A 20,932-nucleotide genomic window follows, 5' to 3' on the forward strand; every position below is an offset into this window, starting at 1 on the left:
CTGCATCGATCAGACGGAGCCTCTGATACAGACGAAGGCTCTTTAGTTCCCGTTCACAGAAAGCACAAGGGTATTCCTGCAGTATTACCAAGATCCCTTTACCATTTCTTATTTGATCATATTGATGATCTTCCCAAGGCTGTGTATAAGGGTAGAGAATTGCGAGGGACCTCACGATACAATATCATGACACTTGGGTGCCGATACGATATGTATTGCGATTCTCACAGTTCTATATGTATTGCAATTCGATATTGTGATTTGATGGTCCAAACATATTGCTCACTATGTCCGTTGCAGAGAGATGAGAGAGCATAAGAAAAAGGAGTTTAGTCAGTCAGGGAAATAAGTGCTTAAAACATGTTCGCTCACTATTTAAAAAGATGGAGAACAAGCTGGTTTTGGTGTAGATAAGACCGACTAGGGCTAGCTACAGTAGCAAAGAAAATATGTATATATCTTAAATTTTTACAAATTGATACTTTGAGTAAAATATCGATATATCGTCATAAAAAATAATATTGCCATATGGAGCTATTGATTTGTTTTCCTCCATCACAACCATCTGTCTGTACATCTTTGTCATTTCTTAAATTTTTCACTTCCTGTGGGCACCTTTGATTAATTAGCTAATCTCATTTTAGTGTGAAAATTAATTAATTGGATTTCTATAATAGCCATGAGATATTCGTCAGGAAAAATATTATCCTTTTGTTACCTCTAGTGGTAATGGGTGTGTGGTTGAAGAAAAACATTATAGTAGTGAATTGTCATTAATAGTGCTGTGGCGGTCACGAAATTGTCAACCGGTGATTGTCAAGCAAATACACTACCGTTCAAAAGTTTAGGGTCACATAGAAATGTCCTTGTTTTTGAAAGAAAAGCAAATGTTTTGGTCCGTTTTAAAATAACATTAAATTGATCAGAAATACAGTGTAGACATTGTTAATGTTGTAAATGACTATTGTAGCTGAAAATGGATCCTCTACATAGGCGTACAGAGGCCCATTATCAGCAACCATCACTCCTGTGTTCCAATGGCACGTTGTGTTAGCTAATCCAAGTTTATGATTTTAAAAGGCTAATTGATCATTAGAAAACCCTTTTGCAATTATGTTAGCACAGCTGAAAACTGTTGTTTAGATTAAAGAAGCAATCAAACTGGCCTTCTTTAGACTAGTTGAGTATCTGGAGTATCAGCATCTGTGGGTTCGGTTACAGGCTCAAAATGGCCAGAAACAAAGAACTTTCTTCTGAAACTCAGTCTATTCTTGTTCTGAGAAATTAAGGCTATTCCATGCGAGAAATTGCCAATAAACTGAAGATCTTGTACAACGCCGTGTACTACTCCCTTCACAGAACAGCGCAAACTGTCTCTAACCAGAATAGATCTCTAACCAGAATAGAAAGAGTGGGAGGCCCCGGTACACGACTGAGCAAGAGGACAAGTACATTAGTGTCTAGTTTGAGAAACAGACACTCCACAAGCCTAGAAGGCTAGCATCTCGGAGTCGCCTCTTCACTGTTGACATTGAGACTGGTGTTTTGCGGGTACTATTTAATAAAGCTGCCAATTGAGCACTTAACTTTTTTACGCAATGTGGCTGACGCAACAGATAAGAACGTTTAGCTTAAAATGTTGATAAACTATTAGGCTATTTCTTCACATAAGCGTCACATGGTAGTAGGCTATAAGCATACATGTTCCATTAGCGGGAAACACCATTATCAAAATGTACCGCAAATGCAATTATCCATGTAATGCTTTTATTTATAAGGGTGTGTTTTTATGGTGAAAATGAACTTCCTGAAACTTGAAACTCACTGGCTGCTTATGTATGCCAGTTAGGCTCTACACCCCATGGGCACATGAGCTAGGATACATGAGGTGTGCGACTATGATTAGAAAAAGTTGCCAAAAAAAGGCAGTTTCTTATGCTGGGCATCATTCACAAGTGATAGTCTAATATTGTGACCCATCAGACTATTCTTTATTTAATCTTGTCTTTACATTTACAAAATAATATGTGTGAAATTTGTTTTGATTTAGAAACCGGTGCAACGGGAAAAATACATTTAAAAATTACACTTACAGTTGAAGTTGGAAGTTTACATACACTTAGGTTGGAGTCATTAAAACTTGTTTTTCAACCACTCCACACATTTCTTGTTAACAAACTATAGTTTTGGCAAGTCGGTTAGGACATCTACTTTGTGCATGACACAAGTAATTTTTCCAACAATTGTTTACAGACAGATTATTTCACTTGTAATTCACTGTGTCACAATTCCAGTGGGTCAGAAGTTTACATGCACTAAGTTGACTGTGCCTTTAAACAGCTTTGAAAATTCCAGAAAATTATGTCATGGCTTTAGCAGCTTCTGACATACTAATTGACATAATTTGATTCAATTGGAGGTGTACCTGTGGATGTATTTCAAGGCCTACCTTCAAACTCAGTGCCTCTTGGCTTGACATCATCTGGACCCTCTCTTTCTAAAACTATCCGCCGCAATTGTTGCAACCCCTATTACCAGCCTGTTCAACCTCTCTTTCGTATTGTCCGAGATCCCTAAAGATTGGAAAGCTGCCGCGGTCATCCCCCTCTTCAAAGGGGGAGACACTCTAGTCCCAAACTGTTACAGACCTATATCCATCCTGCCCTGCCTATCTAAAGTCTTCGAAAGCTAAGTTAATAAACAGATCACTGACTATTTCGAATACCACCATACCTTCTCCGCTGTGCAATCCAGCTTCCGAGCCGGTCACGGGTGCACCTCAGCCACGCTCAAGGTACTAAATGATATCATAACCGCCATCGATAAAAGACAGTACTGTGCAGCCGTCTTCATGGACCTGGCCAAGGCTTTCGACTCTGTCAATCACCGTATTCTTATCGGCAGACTCAATAGCCTTGGCTTTTCTAATGACTGCCTCGCCTGGTTCACCAACTACTTTGCAGACAGAGTTCAGTGTGTCAAATCGGAGGGCATGTTGTCCGGACCTCTGGCAGTCTCTATGGGGGTGCCACAGGGTTCAATTCTCGGGCCGACTCTTTTCTCTGTATACATCAATGATGTTGCTCTTGCTGCGGGCGATTCCCTGATCCACCTCTACGCAGACGACACCATTCTGTATACTTCTGGCCCTTCCTTGGACACTGTGCAAACTAACCTCCAAACGAGCTTCAATGCCATACAACACTCCTTCCGTGGCCTCCAACTGCTCTTAAATGCTAGTAAAACCAAATGCATGCTTTTCAACCGTTCGCTGCCCGCACCCGCCCGCCTGACTAGCATCACCACCCTGGACGGTTCCGACCTAGAATATGTGGACAACTATAAATACCTAGGTGTCTGGCTAGACTGTAAACTCTCCTTCCAGACTCATATTAAACATCTCCAATCCAAAATTAAATCTAGAATCGGCTTTCTATTTCGCAACAAAGCCTCCACTCACGCCGCCAAACTTACCCTAGTAAAACTGGTTATCCTACCGATCCTCGACTTCAGCGATGTCATCTACAAAATAGCTTCCAACACTCTACTCAGCAAACTAGATGCAGTTTTATCATAGTGCCACCCGTTTTGTTACCAAATCACCTTATACCACCCACCACTGCGACCTGTATGCTCTAGTCGGCTGGCCCTCGCTACATATTCGTCGCCAGACCCACTGGCTCCAGGTCATCTATAAGTCTATGCTAGGTAAAGCTCCGCCTTATCTCAGTTCACTGGTCACGATAACAACACCCACCCGTAGCACATATTCCAGCAGGTATATCTCACTGATCATCCCCAAAGCCAACACCTCATTTGGCCGCCTTTCCTTCCAGTTCTCTGCTGCCAGTGACTGGAACGAATTGCAAAAATTGCTGAAGTTGGAGACTTTTATTTCCCTCACCAACTTTAAACATCAACTATCAGCAGCTAACCGATCGCTTGAGCTGTACATAGTCCATCTGTAAATAGCCCACCCAATCTACCTACCTCATCCCCATACTGTTTTTATTTTAATTACTTTTCTGCTCTTTTGCACACCAGTATCTCTACTTGCACATCATCATCTGCTCATTTATCACTCCAGTGTTAATCTGCTAAATTGTAATTATTTGCTCCTATGGCCTATTTATTGCCTACCTCCTCATTCCTTTTGCACACACTGTATATAGACTTTCTTTTTTCTACTGTGTCATTGACTTGTTTATTGTGTTATTGGCTTGTTTATTGTTTACTCCATGTGTAACTCTGTGTTGTTGTCTGTGTCACACTGCTTTGCTTTATCTTGGCCAGGTCGCAGTTGCAAATGAGAACTTGTTCTCAACTAGCCTACCTGGTTAAATAAAATAAATAAATAAAATCATGGGAAAATCAAAAGAAATCAGTCAAGACCTCAGAATTATTTTTTATTGTAGACCTCCACAAGTCTAGTTCATCCTTGGGAGCAATGTCCAAACGCCTGAAGGTACCACGTTCATCTGTACAAACAATAGTACGCAAGTATAAACACCATGGGACCACGCAGCCGTCACACCGCTCAGGAAGGAGACGCGTTCTGTCTCCTAGAGATTAACGTACTTTGGTGCGAAAAGTGCAAATCAATCCCAGAACAACAGCAAAGGACCTTGTGAAGATGCTGGATGAAACAGGTACAAAAGTATCTATATCCACAGTAAAACGAGTCCTATATCGACACAACCTGAAAGGCCTCTCAGCAAGGAAGAAGCCACTTCTCCAAAACTGCTATTAAAAAAAGCCAGACTACGGTTTGCAACTGCACATGGGGACAAAGATCATACTATTTGGAGAAATGTCCTCTGGTCTGATGAAACAAAAATGGAACTGTTTGGTCATAATGACCATCGTTATGTTTGGAGGAAAAAAGGGGGTGGCTTGCAAGCCTAAGAACACCATCCCAACCGTGATCCGCGGGGGTGGCATCATGTTGTGGGGATGCTTTGCTGCAGGAGGGACTGGTACACTTCACAAAATAGATGGCATCATAAGGCAGGAGAATTATGTGGATATATTGAAGCAACATCTCAAGACATCAGTCAGGAAGTTAAAGCTTGGTAGCAAATGGGTCTTCCAAATGGACAATGACCCCAAGCATACTTCCAAAGTTGTGGCAAAATGGCTTAAGGACAACAAAGTCAAGGTATTGGAGGGGCCATCACAAAGCCCTGACATCAATCCTATTGAAAATTTGTGGGCAGAACTGAAAAAACGTGTGCGAGCAAGGAGGCCTACTAACCTGATTCAGGTACACCAGCTCTGTCAGGAGGAATGGGCCAAAATTCATCCAACTTATTGTGGGAAGCTTGTGGAAGGCTACCTAAAACGTTTGACCCAAGTTAAACAATTTAAAGGCAAGGCTACCAAATACTAATTGAGTGTATGTAAACTTCTGACCCACTGGGAATGTGATGAAAGAAATAAAAGCTGAAATAAATCATTCTCTCTACTATTATTCTGACATTTCACATTCTTAAAATAAAGTGGTGATCCTAACTAAGACAGGGAATTTTTACTAGGATTAAATGTCAGGAATTGTGAAAAACTTAGTTTAAATGTATTTGGCAAAGGTGTATGTAAACTTCCGACTTAAACTGTAAATAGCGAATAGCGGACTCTTTTCCTCGTGGTTTATTTTCCTACCAGCCAGGTAGGCTATACTCCTGTTGTAAAGAGAAGCAATGTGCTTAATATAAGGAACATTTATAAATTAATATAGTTGGCCGAGCCTATAGAAAGCTTATGGGATCCTCCCCTTTTTAATAGAGGCCATCTGTTTTCTCATGCAATTGCATAGCCTATTGAAATGAGCTCATGGGCTCTCATTAAGTGTTTGGTTAGATTTTCGATTACATTTGGAGTGATTTAGAGGGACAATACAATGCTGAGTACCAGGCAGTTAGCAAATTTGGTAGGCTACTAATGACCTGCAGCAGCATCAGAGCTTGGAGAAGCCTAATTACCGTGACTAAATGGTCACGTGGAATTGACTGCCTTCATGACTCGTGACTACCGGTGTGGCCTTAATACGGTCACAACAGCCCTGGTCATTAATTAACCCCTTGTGGTCTGTGTGCTGCAGGTTCTCATCACGGGCCCGGCGGACACACCGTACGCTAACGGCTGCTTTGAGTTTGACGTGTACTTCCCCCAGGACTACCCCAATTCCCCGCCCCTGGTCAACCTGGAGACCACTGGTGGACACAGCGTGCGCTTTAACCCAAACCTCTACAATGACGGAAAGGTGAGTCCCATATACTTACTCAGGGTTAAGGGGTTGGTGAGGAGTTGGGTCAACTGCCTAGCTTTTAATCAAAAGGGTAAATATTGGGTCTGTGTACTGTACATTTTAGTGTAACATTTTCCAATCCCTTCATATTTTGGCTTTCCACAAAAAGAAAATTGTTGAATTTGAGTCTATAACAGCACCAGTCTGCCCAGAGTGATCCCTCTGTGGTACCATCAACCTGTTAACTCTCATAGCTTGGAGTGGAGGAGAGAGAGGAGGCTTGACTTGAGTAGCCTTTCCTCAAGACTAGTTTATTTCTGGTGTCTCTTCCCCTGGTGAAAAGCAGTAAAGGTGCTGGAGCCTGCCACATCTGCTCCTCCTCATTAGGAAGGCTTTGACGGGGAACATCTATTTTCATAATGGAAGGAGACAGCTGCTATAAGAATTACTGTGGGCTTTCTACAGCAGAGATTCCACTGGTGGGGAGGCCAGGGAAAATGGCCTCAGCTCTCCCTCTCCTCAACAATGGAGGGAGGGAGGTTTACCTGACACGGATCATTCTGTTAACTTTAGTTGTTGATCTGTTCTGTCTTCTCCAGGTGTGTTTAAGTATCCTCAACACCTGGCACGGGAGACCGGAGGAGAAATGGAACCCTCAGACCTCTAGCTTTTTACAGGTGAGACAGAAATCCACTGGACTATACCGCCACCACCCTTTCATGGGTCAGTTATTTATTTATTTTTGCTGTCAAAACCAGCGCCAATCTCATACGTCATTGGGGATGGTTGATCATCAGCCTGTCTCTATTTTACCACAGGGGGTGTGTCAATAGGTAGCTGTTTTGACAGATGCCATTAAGGATCCTCAGTACTATAAACCCGTTAATATGGTTTATGTTGTGTGTTGAAAGATTTGGACACTGATAATCGCCTAACTTGGAATGCAGTGGCTGTACAGTAGCATGCTATACATGACGTCAGAACTCAAGGTCTCTGCTTCACAGCGCAGTATTGGTTTAGACCCCTCAAACTCAACTCTGGACCTCAAAGCCAGTTCCACTGCGTTTTTTCATTTCCCCCCTCTAATCAGGGACTGATTTGGACCTGGGACACCAGGTGGGTGTAATTAATTATCAGGTAGAGCAGAACCATCAGGCTCTGGATCTCGTAGGGTAAAAATTCCCCTGGTTTAGACTGACAGCGGTTGTGAACTTGAGCAACGTGCAAGACAAGAAGTTGCCCCCATCCCTCCCACTAATTGGGCAACTTTTGCCATTTGAAAAATGAGACATTGAGGATTATAATAAATACGGCTTTGATGTCGTACAAGCAAGCCAAACACTTGAATCCAAATGTGCGCTTCAAATTTCCATATCATAAAGCTCATGTAATATAGTGTCAGTGTTTATGATCACAATGCTTGATGAACATTTACAAGATGGCATGCTGTCATAGCCTGGGTTTTTCTGAACAGAATGAGCCTATGTTTGTCGTATGGTGAAGAAATTTGTCGGAGAACACGCATCTGAATGCACTCGTGACTGTTCTATGCGTACCAAAATTGTAAGATTGTATTTTGTAACTTATACTGAACAAAAATATAAACGCAACATGTAAAGTAGTGTTGGTCCCATGTTTTCATGAGCTGAAATATTCCATACGCACAAAGATTGTTGCTCAAATTTTGTGCACAAATTTGTTTACATCCCTGTTAGTGAGCATTTGTCCTTTGCCAAGATAATCCATTCACCTGACAGGTGTGGCATATCAAGAAGCTGATTAAACAGCACGCTCATCACACATTTGCGCCCTGTGCTGGGGACAATAAAAGGCCATCCTAAAATGTGCAGTTTTGTCACACAACACAATGCCACAGATGTCTCAAGTTTTGAGGGACTACGCTTTTGGCATGCTGACTGCAGGAATGTCCGCCAGAGCTGTTGCCAGAGAATGTAATGTTAATTTCACTACCATAACGTCGTTTTCGAAAATGTGTCAGTATGTCCAACCGCAGACCGTGTGTAACCACGCCAGCCAAGGACCTCCACATCCGGCTTCTTCACCTACGGGATCGTCTGAGACTAACCACCCATACAGCTGTGGGTTTGCACAACCAAAGAATTTCTGTACAAACTGTCAAAAAACTCTCAAGGAAAATCATCTGCTTGCTCGCCATCCTCACCAGGGTCTTGACCTGACTGCAGTTCGGCGTCGTAACCTACTTCAATGGGCAAATGCTCACCTTCGATGGCCACTGACACGCTGGAGAAGTGTGCTTTTCCCGTTTCAACTGTACCGGGCAGACAGCGTGTATGACGTCATGTGGGGCAATGTTGTGCCATTCGTCCGCTGCCATCACCTCATGTTTCAGCATAATGCATAGCGCCATGTCGCAAGGATCTGTACACAATTCCTGGAAGCTGAAAATGTCCCAGTTCTTCCATGGCCTGCATACTTACCAGACATGTCACCCATTGATCATGTTTGGGATGCTCTGGATCGAAGTGTACGACAGCGTGTTCCAGTTCTCGCCAGTATTGTTTATGCATTTTTGAAATGCGTAAACAACAGGAATTGATGGCGGGATGCAGGGTTGTGTTACAAACAAAACAACTACAACATGAATATTCTGATGTTACTGAATGTGTCCAGAGTTGTTTTTTGTTTTTTTCGTTAGCAACAAATGCTGCAAAAAGTACAGTAAATGTAAAATGCACATAAAATCAAACAGTGTAATGTTTGGATTCAGTCTTGTCAGATTATATTTAGTTTCACCTTTTATTATAAATATTTCCCCATAATTTTCAAAAGGTTCCCTTTTAATTTCTACCATGGTTCTGCATATACTTTTCATTTTTCTATTTAGCCCTATCCAGATAGGCCAATCCCACGAGTCTAAAGGGTTAGAATTACAAGGCAATCCCCTCTCGACACCCACCCCTTTGAGATGGGCTGTTTAGGGGTATTAACACCAGCTTTGTCATTGACAGCCAGTCTCAACTCTGTTTGTGTTGTACTCGTAGAGGCCTTGATGCAAATCTCAAATAGCTCCCTATTTAGTGCACTACTTTTGACCTGAGTAGTGCACTATATATGAAACGGGGTCACATGCTAGTCTTAAGTAGTACACTATACTGTATATTGAATATGGTATCGGTCGAGCCATATCCCTGGTGTCTGTAGGCATTGTGGCCAGAGGTTTGTCCTTGCGAGTCCATCCATCAAACATGTCATCCACTGTGCATACGGGAGAGTCATTTTTTGGTATGTATTGATTCAGGAACAAGTCAAAGAGTCCTTGGAAATGGCTCCCTTTTTTTATTCTCTCATTTGCAGCATTGGAGAGTTTGAATCTAGATAGAGACGTCTCCATTGATTATTATTGTAGTTAGTGTCTGCCAGATCGATAATGGAATTAGGAGGCTGAATGGGGGAGTGGTGGAATCAAGTCAAAATCAGCCGACCCTGATATCTAGATCCGGTGAGCAGGTTGGGGAGGGCACAGGTGGGGGAGTTCAGAGAGTCGAAAGGAAAAGGTCGCCAGGGTCAGAGTTGGTAGACGTTGGCCCTTGGCACTCATCCAGTATCTATGTCTTCATCCTCACTAATGGTTGAGGTAAGGATTGAGGTAATCATCATCTATTGTTAGGCTGACATCTACTTGACCGTCAAGGCCAAATGGTTGGAGCACCTTTTGTGTTGTCCAGCTTGGGCTGGCAGACGGGAAGGCAGCCGCCCAGACAGAGTGGCTCTGTGGGTAATATATACTGGGCAGAGTGATGGAGAGAGCCGTTTACCCAGTCTCCTTGAGACGACCCGGGGCATTAATTGAATCGTTACAAAGATATATTGAAGGATATCTTTTTTTTACAGAGTGAAAAATTATGCTTTTGTCTTGACGCTCTCTTAAATACCTTTCAAACATTTTCCCGTCAACTTTAGTATCCCGCCAAGTATTTTCCACCTTTTCTTTATATCTGAATTGCATTGTCCCGCCACCCACCACCTGCCAACCCCTCTTTTACGCTACTGCTACTCTCTGTTCATCATATATGGATAGTCACTTTAACCATGTCTACATGTACATACTACCTCAATCAGCCCGACTAACCGGTGCCTGTATGTAGCCTCGCTACTGTTATTTTTCTATGTCTTTTAACTGTTGTTTTTATTTCTTTACTTACCTATTGTTCACCTAATACCTTTTTTGCACTATTGGTTAGAGCCTGTAAGTAAGCATTTCACTGTAAGGTCTACTACACCTGTTGTATTCAGCGCACGTGACAAACTTTGATTTGATTTGGGTTTCTTTAAGCTGTTTTCTAATGTGCTCTTTCGCCAGGACACTGTTCATTCAGAGGAGCTAGACAACTACACAGCTAACAATCACTTCAAACTGAAGCTGGAAAGACAGCAAACTAGCTGCATTTCATTTGATTTGAAAGATGTTTCCGGTATCAAAGCTTAAGCTTTTATTTCCCGCAGACTGACGTAGTCAGTGGCTGATTAATTAGGGCTGATTTCAAGTTTTCATAACAATCGGTTATCTGCATTTTTGGGTGCCGATTACATTGCAATCCACGGGGAAACTGCATGGCAGGCTGACCACCGTTTACGCGAGTGCAGCGTCAAAAGGACCTAGTAGGTTGCAAGGAGCCACGGTAAGTTGCTAGCTAGCATTTACATTTATCTTATAAAAAACAATCAATCTTCACATAATCAGTACACATGGTTGATGATATTACTAGGTTAACTAGCTTGTCCTGCGTTGCATATAATCAACGTGGTGCCTGTTAATTTATCATCGAATCACAGCCTACTTCAACTTCGCCAAACAGGTGATGATTTAACAAAAGCGAATTGCCGAAAAAAGCACAATCTTTGCACAAATGTACCTAACCATAAACATCAATGCCTGTCTTAAAATCAATACACAGAAGTATATTTTTTTAAACCTGCATATTTAGTTAAAAGAGATTCATGTTAGCAGGCAATATTAACTAGGGAAATTGTCACTTCTCTTGCATTCAGTGCAAGCAGAGTCAGGGTATATGCAACACTTTGGGCCACCTGGCTCGTTGTGAAGTAATTTACCAGAATTTTACATAATTATGACATAACATTGAAGGTTGTGCAATGTAACAGAAATATTTTGACTTAGGGTTGCCACCCGTTCGATAAAATACGGAACAGTTCTGTATTTCACTGAAAGAATAAACGTTTTGTTTTTCGAAATGATAGTTTCCGGATTTGACCATATTAATGACCTAAGGCTCGTATTTCTGTGTGTTATTATGTTATTAAGTCTATGATTTTATATTTGATAGAGCAGTCTGACTGAGCGGTGGTGGGCAGCAGCAGGCTCGTAAGCATTCATTCAAACAGCACTTTCCTGCGTTTGCCAGCAGCTCTTAGCAATGCTTGAAGCACAGCGCTGTTTATGACTTCAAGCCTATCAACTCCCGAGATTAGGCTGGCAATACTAAAGTGCCTATAAGAACAGCCAATAGTCAAAGGTCTATGAAATACAAATGGTATAGAGGGAAATAGTCAACACGTCATAATTCCTATAGTAACTACAACCTAAAACTTTTGAACTGGGAATATTGAACCACCAGCTTTCATATGTTCTGAGCAAGGAACTTAAACGTTAGCTTTTTTACATGGTACATATTGCACTTTTACTTTCTTCTCCAACATTGGTTTTGTAGTATTTAAACCAAATTGAACATGCTTCATTATTTATTTGAGACTAAATAGATTTAATGTATTATATTAAGTTGAAATAAGTGTTCATTCAGTATTGTTGTAATTGTCATTATTTTATATATATATATATATAAATCGTCAGATTAATCAGTATCGGCTTTTTTTGGTCCTCCAATAATCGGTATCGGCGTTGAAAAATCATAAAATCATCGGTTGACCTCTAATTCAGACCCCTTGACTTATTCAACATTTTGTTGTTACAGCCTGACTTCAAAATGGGGGTAGAAGCTGTTCAGGGTCCTGTTGGTTCCAGACTTGGTACATTGGTACCGCTTGCCGAATGAGGCATCAAGTTGTTGCTAACTAAGACTCCCAGTCATCCAATTGTTATAATACATTTGAAGCCATATCCTACCAGCACTGTGGTCAATTTCAGACAAGTGTGGGGACTCGTCATGATAAATCAATGAATGTCTGATTTTTCTTTTAAACTGAGTCTCCATTTGGATATTGGTTAGAATACAATTAGGCTGTGGAAATATTAGCTGAGGTGAGTGCTGCTCATGAGCATCTTGTCTAGTTGGCATGTTGATTAATGCTGATCAGAACATTGTGCCAGCATGTTATGTAGCTTAACAAATGGATGATTTTGTTCTTCAGTCGCTTAGTAGCCTAGGCCTACAGTCTTAATTAATCAATGTGATTTCCTTCTGTATATTTTGTTTTCTGGCTGGGCAAATAAGTAGAGGTGGTATAGCTCATCTATACATTTTTCTATCAGGTGTAGTTCTATTATTTTTGCTTGATCGTGTATAGGCAACTCCAAAAGCCCGCAGAGGTTGTGAAATATGAACACGAGACTCGCATGCTTTTGAAAATATACATTGCTATTATTTTATCGGTATCATGATGAAAATACTCTCAATGTAAGACCCTACGCCTGCTCCCTAACAAAGCAGAGTGGGGATAGGAAAGCGATGAAACATGAATCAAAAAATAATGGTCTTGCCTTGGGCTCAGTTTCAAAATATTGCTTTTATGACAACGGTTCCACAGGTTGCCATGTTGTAAGTTGTGTGGGGAAAATATTATTTGTATTTGTTATTTCTTAGCCTACTATAAAATGTGTTGTCTGTTTATTTCACAAAATAACTAGGCCTATTGATTTCATGTGCATGGTGCAGACATGTCGCCTATAGGCTGCATAGACCAGTAACATAATTCAACTCAAATATGCCATTCTATTCATTTGAAAATGCATTTTTGTATTTTATCTTATGTTTCTTAGGACCTGCCTATTACAAATTAATAATGGATGTCTTTGTGATGCTCTACAGTCAATGGATTTAATAAAATAGACGTCCAGACACATTAGCCCACATCTAGTCCCACTCCAAAACGTGCTGTTGTGCACGGGAGATAAAGAAGGCTCATCCCGGCAAGGATGTGGTAAAGGGACTGAATGAATTGGGTTCTAAAAAACATTGCCTGATTTCTTTTACAGGCAACGTACCGTGAAGGCTGTCTGTAAAGTGTCCCCCGGGCTTTTTGCCGTGATGCTCATTGTAGGCTCTGCAAGGTTCTCACCTCTCCCACTGCTTCTGTCTCCTCTTTATCTTGTATCTCTTGCTCCCCCTTCGGCTCTCTCCAAACCCTCTTCAGTAACCTCCCAACAAGTTCTGGCTGTATGTGTATTTCCTAATGATCAAATACATTCCATTATACTCTCTCTTTCTCGCTCTCTTTTTCTCTCAATTTCAATTATTTCTCTCGCTCTGTCCCTCTCGCTCTCTCCTCCAGGTGCTGGTATCAGTGCAGTCTCTGATCCTGGTGTCAGAGCCCTACTTCAACGAGCCGGGCTACGAGCGTTCACGCGGAACCCCCAGCGGCACACAGAGCTCCCGCGAGTACGACGGAAACATCCGGCAGGCCTCCGTCAAGTGGGCCATGCTGGAGCAGATGCGCAATGCCTCGCCTTGCTTCAAAGAGGTGAGCCCCCCCCCGCCCTGCTATCAGGCTATCCTGCAGTACCTCACCCTTTCAAACATAGTTAGGATACCCTGCATGCTCTTTGAAAGAGGTAAGAGTATTACATAACCCGGAGCCTTCCTCCTGTTACTGTTAACCCTCACCTTTCCTGACACCTCAACCAGACCCACATCAGTGTTTAATAATGCCTCTCAATTCTATTGTAGTAGCATTCTCTGTCATGGATTTCCATAACACTCACTATACTCCTTTATTACTGTAGCTACCAGCCTCTGCTTAATAAAAACGGTCTGATACAGGCCCAAAGTCCTTCACTGTCCTTTATTACAACAGTGGCAGATAATAAATTCAATTTTGATTAATTCCAAGGTAGATAATATCGGCCCCGTATTTGATTTCCTCCTGTCCTTGACACCGGCTGCGCAGGCTGATAGCGCAGTAGATGCAGTCAGTCACCAACTCGGCCTAGAGAGGGAGAGGTGGAGCGAGGGAGAGGATGGGGGAGGGGAAGATGAAGAGGGTATGGGTAGAGGGAAAGAAAGTGAAGCAGAGGGAGATGTGGAGGGTGGTAGAAGAGGTGTTTCTCATGATTTCCTCCAGGCAGGGGAGGCGTGTGTCAGCACCACATACGTGGCCCCTGTGTGGGTGCTGCTGTCTGATGGAGGGAACTTAAGGCACCACAGCCAGATAAACACTGCTCTAGTTAGGCTTCTAACATGTGCTGTGTCTAATCACTCACACTGCGAGCAGATAGAACTCAGCACCCGACATTCCACTCACTCTCTTGTTCCTCTTCTTCTCCTCTCTGTCACATTGTATCTCATTGGCGCTTCATGACACAGCAAGAAATAACTTCTTATTAATGGCATTGTCATTGGCTTTGCTTTGTCGTTCGCCCCTGTGTGCATGTGCACACACACAGCCAACATCGATTTAAAATATTGGATTCTGGGAATGTAGACCTGGATGAGAACACAGAATGAAATTAAGATCCCAGTTGCTTGCTGCTCTGCCAAGCATCTTGGCTTTGCCAAAACAATAATGTATTTTCCGGTCGCTCTCTACCTGCAATCAGAAGAGAGGACAGGATGTCTGTCTGTGGGCCTCAACCTGAGCCTCTGGACCAATGTTTTCCTTTAGACAGACATTATTTAGCAGGCCGTCAGACATGGTGATTAGCCCTGTGAGCAGACCAGACTGGGGAGACAGAGTAGGGATGTGGACCTTTGGAGAGCACTGCCATGTCCTCTATCTCTCATTTGTATAGCGAGACAGGGAGGAAGGCCAGTTGACACTAAAACTGCTGGGCTTTGAGGGACCCCCCCTTCAAGTCATTTTGCCTGCAACATTCTAACAGTGTAATTAATACATTTCATATATGCTATTGCAAAAATTATCATTTGGTTGTGTTAATGACGATCTAAGGTAACATTTAGAATACTCGCCTCCCGAGTGGTGCGGAGGTGCTAGCTGTGCCACTAGAGATCCTGGTTCGAGTCCAGGCACTGTCGCAGCCGGACGCGACCGGGAGACCCATGGGGCGGCGCACAATTGTCCCAGCGTCGTCCCGTTTAGTGGAGGGTTTGGCCGGCAGTGATGTTCTTGTCCCATCGCGCACTAGCGACTCCTGTGGCAATGCCGCCAGGTGCACGGTGTTTCCGCCAACATATTGGTTTGGATGGCTTCTGGGTTAAGCGGCATTGTGTCAAGAAGCAGTGGGGCTGGGTTGTGTTTCGTGGGACGCACGGTTCTCGACCTTCGGCCTCTCCCGAGTCCGTACGCAATCCCGTGACATTTCTCCAAAGAAAAGTATGAATGAACGCTTCCAGCTCATCAAGACAGATCCCAGACAGTGACTCCTTACTCTGTGTGCACCTTAGCCACCGTATAGTCCCTGAAAGGTGTAGCATGTCCATACAGTGTATTTAGGCCCCTTCACTTTTCCCACATTTTGTTATGTTACAGCCTTATTCTAAAATGGAATAAATAGTTTATTTCCTTATCAATTTACACACTGAGCAAAAACAGTATTCAGACCCTTTACTCAGCACTTTGTTAAAGCACCTTTGTCAGTGATTGCTGCCATTCTTCTCTGCAGATCCTCTCAAGCTCTGTCAGGCTGGATGGGAGCGTTGCTGCGTTGTCTTGGCTGTGTGCTTAGGGTCGTTGTTCTGTTGGAAGGTGAACCTTCACCCCAGTCTGAGGTCCTGAGCGCTCTGAAGCAGGTTTTCATCAAGGATCTCGCTGTACTTTGTTCTGTTCATCTTTCCCTCGATCCTGACTAGTCTCCCAGTCCCTGCCGCTGAAAAACATCCCCACAGCATGATGCTTCCACCACCATGCTTCACCGTAGGGATGGTGCCAGATTTACTCCAGACGTGACGCTTGGCATTCAGGCCAAAGAATCTTGTTTCTCATGGTCTGAGAGTTCTTTAGACATGGTCTGGTGCCTTTTGCCAAACTCCAAGCGGGCTGTCGTACCTTTTACTGAGGAGTGGCTTCTGTCTTGCCACTCTACCATAAAAACCGATTGGTGAAATGCTGCAGAAATGGTTGTCCTTCTGGAAGGTTCTCCCATCTCCACAGAGGAACTCTGGAGCTCTGTCAGTGACCATCGGGTTCTTGGTCCCCACTCTGACCAAGGTTGCTCAGTTTGGCTGGGCGGCCAGCTCTAGGAAGAGTCTTGGTGGTTCCAAACTTCTTCCATTTAAGAATGATGGAGGCCTCTGTGTTCTTGGGGACACATGTATTTTTAATACATTTGCAAACATGTCAGCATAGCTGTTTTCGCTTTGTCATTATGGGATATTGTGTGTAGATTGAGGAAAGAAATGTAATCACTTTTAGAATAAGGTTGTAACCTAACAAAATGTGGGAAAAGCAAGGTCTGAATACTTTCTGAATGCACTGGAAACAACGAAAGCTAGTGAGTGCATTGCTGATGTTGTTTGCTTGAGAATTAAAGGCTGCTCTCTGTTGACATTTTGTGTTGATAATTGGCATGTATCATTGTCATCGGCTTGTTCTATCTAAACGGTGTTATCCCATCCTCTCTCCTGTCTCACGTTTAATTTAGTGGTGGCGTGGGCACCTGCACAGTGTGCACCGTTCTGGCTTTTTTGCACTTAGGCCTAGGAGGTGTAGATTATACAGGCCGAGGCTCAGAATCAGAAGAATAATCAGATGTCATGAATCATTTCTTCCCCGCCGTCTGTCGTTTTCATTCCGATCTTGTAGTAACTCTAACACAGCATGTGCTTCCATTCGTCTTGGTCTTCTTGCCATTGTAAATTACACACACTCTCACTATCTACTCTAAGTAGGCCAGAGTAGACTGATAAAACTGCTTGGATTTGGTGGACTGATATAGGGTACATAACATTTTGAGATTACAATTTGAATATACCAATTCAATAGAATGGCCCGTCCTGTTCTTCATTCACAATTGGTGATTAAATAATTATGCATCGTTCGCTTCCCCTCGTTCATCTTCTCCCCCTTCATATTTTACTTCATTTATTTCATCTGTTCTATGTGTGAAATTAGTTTAGGTTCAGTTTCGAGGCAATTATCAGGGTGATTTAACAACTGAGCACGGCACATTCCACTGTCAGGAGAAGGCGCGGAGCAGGCCCTACTATCTGGAAAAGGAGGGTCAACGGGGGAAATCATTCAAAAAAATTACACAACTGGCTATAATTCCAGTTCGGTTTGTCATATTGAGATTCTAACAACGGCAGTGTGTTGTATAGACTTATTTAGGAAAAGTCAAGGACGGAGGGGGGCATGACTTTAAAAATGGCAGAGTAATATTTTGTATTTATTCATGAGCAGTCAAAATGACTGCTTTAACGGTTCTAGTGATAATGCCTGAGAAGCCGGTGTTCGTCTTGGAGCGTCAAACCGTGCTAATATATCCTCCAAACACCGGCTTCGAGAGCATTGACTTTTATGTAATGTGTTACCAACATGTTCAAATAATGATTGACCTTTTTTCATAAAACATTTTATTTTGATGAATTTATTAATAATATTTCCTCCTTCCACTGAATAGTCCCGATACAAATCTAGGGTTGCTACCCAAGCTGGCTGGCCGTTCACTCTGTCAGTTAGGTTGCCAGAGACGCGACCCAGTCGAAGTATTTTTGTTCCATATCTATGGACGCTACTCAGTCGTTCGTTCTAAATGTATCCCTTGCTTGCAAGCTAGGCAAGTACAGTTAAGTTAGTCACGTCAAACAGTGCTGGCAGAATAACAGCAAAATAGCTGCTGCTACTCTCTGTTTATCATATATGCGTAGTCACTTTAACTATACATTCATGTACATACTACCTCAATTGGGCCGACCAACCAGTGCTCCCGCACATCGGCTAACCGGGCTATCTGCATTGTGTCCCGCCACCCGCCAAACCCCTCTTTTACGCTACTGCTACTCTCTGTTCATCATATATGGATAGTCACTTTAACCATATCTACATGTACATACTACCTCAATCAGCCTGACTAACCGGTGTCTGTATGTAGCCTCGCTACTGTTATAGCCTCGCTACTGTATATAGCCTGTCTTTTTACTGTTGTTTTATTTATTTACTTTTACACCTTTTTTTGCACTATTGGTTAGAGCCTGTAAGTAAGCATTTCACTGTAAGGTCTACTACACCTGTTGTATTCAGCGCACGTGACAAACTTTGATTTGATTTGGGTTTCTTTAAGCTGTTTTCTAATGTGCTCTTTCGCCAGGACACTGTTCATTCAGAGGAGCTAGACAACTACACAGCTAACAATCACTTCAAACTGAAGCTGGAAAGACAGCAAACTAGCTGCATTTCATTTCGTTTTACCTGTTTTTCTTTTGACATGAATTTGTATTTATCCATAAAAATTGTGCTGATTCCTGATTTCGTCTGGCTGAGAAGAAATGTCTATCTTATCCTGACAAGTTCATCCTCAATGGGACAGTGGAGGTCAAATTTCAGTATTGAAACGATGTTGTAAATGTCGGAGAGACATACAGCAAGGTTTATACAAATCTCTGCTGTTGAAAACCATATGTGACCCGTTTCAGGTAACTAGGCGTATGTCGCGCATCACTACTTCACATGAGAGCCATTTGAACATAAACTTTGTTTTTTAATCAAAACATTTTTTTTGTCAGAAATGGCTTCTGGAACATGTGAACTTTCATGTGCCTTAATCACAAACTTGAATGCCATCTGTAAATATGGATAAAATTGTTAAATTACAAGCCTAGTTGGTTTAGCCACAGAAAAAGGGAGCAACTTTCCCGCTAGCCATGTCTGTCGGCACATATGCCGCTGACAGGCATGGCAGCTCTGCTTCTAGCTCCTTAGCAACTTTGCAGGATTTTGCCCTGGCCAATATACATAGACCTGGAATCATTGGTCACTAATAATGGAACACTATTCGCTTTAATAATGTTTACATACTGCTTTACTCATTTCATATGTATATACTGTATTCTATTCTACTGTATTTTAGTCAATGCCACTCCTAATATTTATATATTTCTTAATTCCATTTTTTTACTTTTTCGATTTGTGTGTATTGTTGTGATATGTTAGATTTTGCTGCGCTGTTGGAGCTAGAAACACAAGCATTTCGCTACACCCGCAATAACATCTGCTAAATATGTGACCAATCACATTTAAATAGATTTTTTTTAATTGATTTGATTGGCTGAGATAATGAGTGGGCTGGACTTGCCGAGAGATGATTTTGGATTGGTCTGCCATGTAGAACGCTTCTGTCTATAACATGAGCTGGTCAGTATGTGTACGTAATCCTTTCTAACGTGGCTTTTTTGAAAGATATCAGCTAGTGGAACTGCATAAGTCGTGCTCTTCACTTTCTGGAGGACAGAGTTTTGAAATCAGTGGAATTAGAGTATGATAACTAAGGAGATGGGGAAATTCGGGTGTTTGATTGCAAATATGCAGATGGAGTCTAAAAGAGAACACACAAGGTAGCTAGCTACATGTCTAAAAAGACTCCACTATACAAGTAACCATTTCAATAGAATGTTCATGATGTCACTGCGATAGACGTAGCTGGTAAATTCGCTGACGAATTTACGAACGCTAACCACCCGTTGAATATGGCCAGTGTCAGTAAACGTTGGCAAAAAGCGTAATTAGATTGTTCCCAGCAACACAGTTAGTCATCAACGCTCTGAATAACATAAAAACAGCCTAACCAGTCCTGCTAGGGCGAGTAAAATGGTCAGTGAGAGCTGTTCTCTCATTTGTGTCTGGAAGTAGCTAGCAAGCTAGCAAATGTTAGCCAGTTAGCTTGGGTGCTTGACTGCCGTTTTTAGGTCAGAACGCTCGGATCAACCTTACTCCTCAGCCAGAGCGTCCAGTGTGTGTGCTCTGAACACTCCGTATTTACGAATGGACAATCTGAAAACGCTCTTGAGTTTACGAACGCACAGTGCGCACTCTGAGCACACTCTGGCTTTCCAGATAAGATTTATGAACACACCCGTAGTATAAACCAGATTTTAGTCTTGAAATATTATTTTTTTTGTACATGGCCTCGCGTGTGAATCCTTAAAGCGATGCTGAATGGGTGTAGACAAAGAGCTCTCCAGTAGGAACCAAAACGAGCCATTTTCTCAAAAGTGAGGTTACAAGTTTATCAACATTCAAAGCAGAATTACTTTCCCATTGTTCCTCAACTGTAGTGTATGATATACCATTTTGTAGCTCTGAGTCTCTACTTTTATCCAATGTAAAAATCACAATTTCGAATTTTGCTACATAAAACTGAATTGAGCCAGTCGGTAACAAATGCTAGTTTTAAAGAAAGGGGATATAATGTCTAGATGCTTTTTTACAGTGATGATTAAGTTCATAAATTGCCTGGTTGGGCTGAAGAGACCGTGGATTGCGCAGTGAGATGGATCAGTAAATGGGCATTTCACTGTCATAGCCTTAGCCGGTGGTAACTTGTGGAATAGACACCGACTG

At 42.3% G+C, this 20,932-nt stretch overlaps 1 protein-coding gene across 22 annotated transcripts in view; it reads left to right on the plus strand.

Annotated features, from left to right (window-relative positions):
- Window positions 1–20,932, plus strand: part of birc6 (baculoviral IAP repeat containing 6) — a 163,053-nt gene that overhangs the window by 132,973 nt on the left and 9,148 nt on the right. For all 22 annotated transcript variants that reach the window (XM_071379581.1, XM_071379588.1, XM_071379594.1 and 19 more), the window contains 3 exons: window positions 6,098–6,259; window positions 6,844–6,921; window positions 13,754–13,942. In XM_071379581.1, coding sequence (XP_071235682.1) covers window positions 6,098–6,259; window positions 6,844–6,921; window positions 13,754–13,942 — 429 coding nt within the window. The remainder of the gene's footprint in view (window positions 1–6,097; window positions 6,260–6,843; window positions 6,922–13,753; window positions 13,943–20,932) is intronic.

Source organism: Salvelinus alpinus, chromosome 32 (genome assembly GCF_045679555.1).
Source record: "Salvelinus alpinus chromosome 32, SLU_Salpinus.1, whole genome shotgun sequence".
Lineage (NCBI taxonomy): Eukaryota > Metazoa > Chordata > Actinopteri > Salmoniformes > Salmonidae > Salvelinus > Salvelinus alpinus.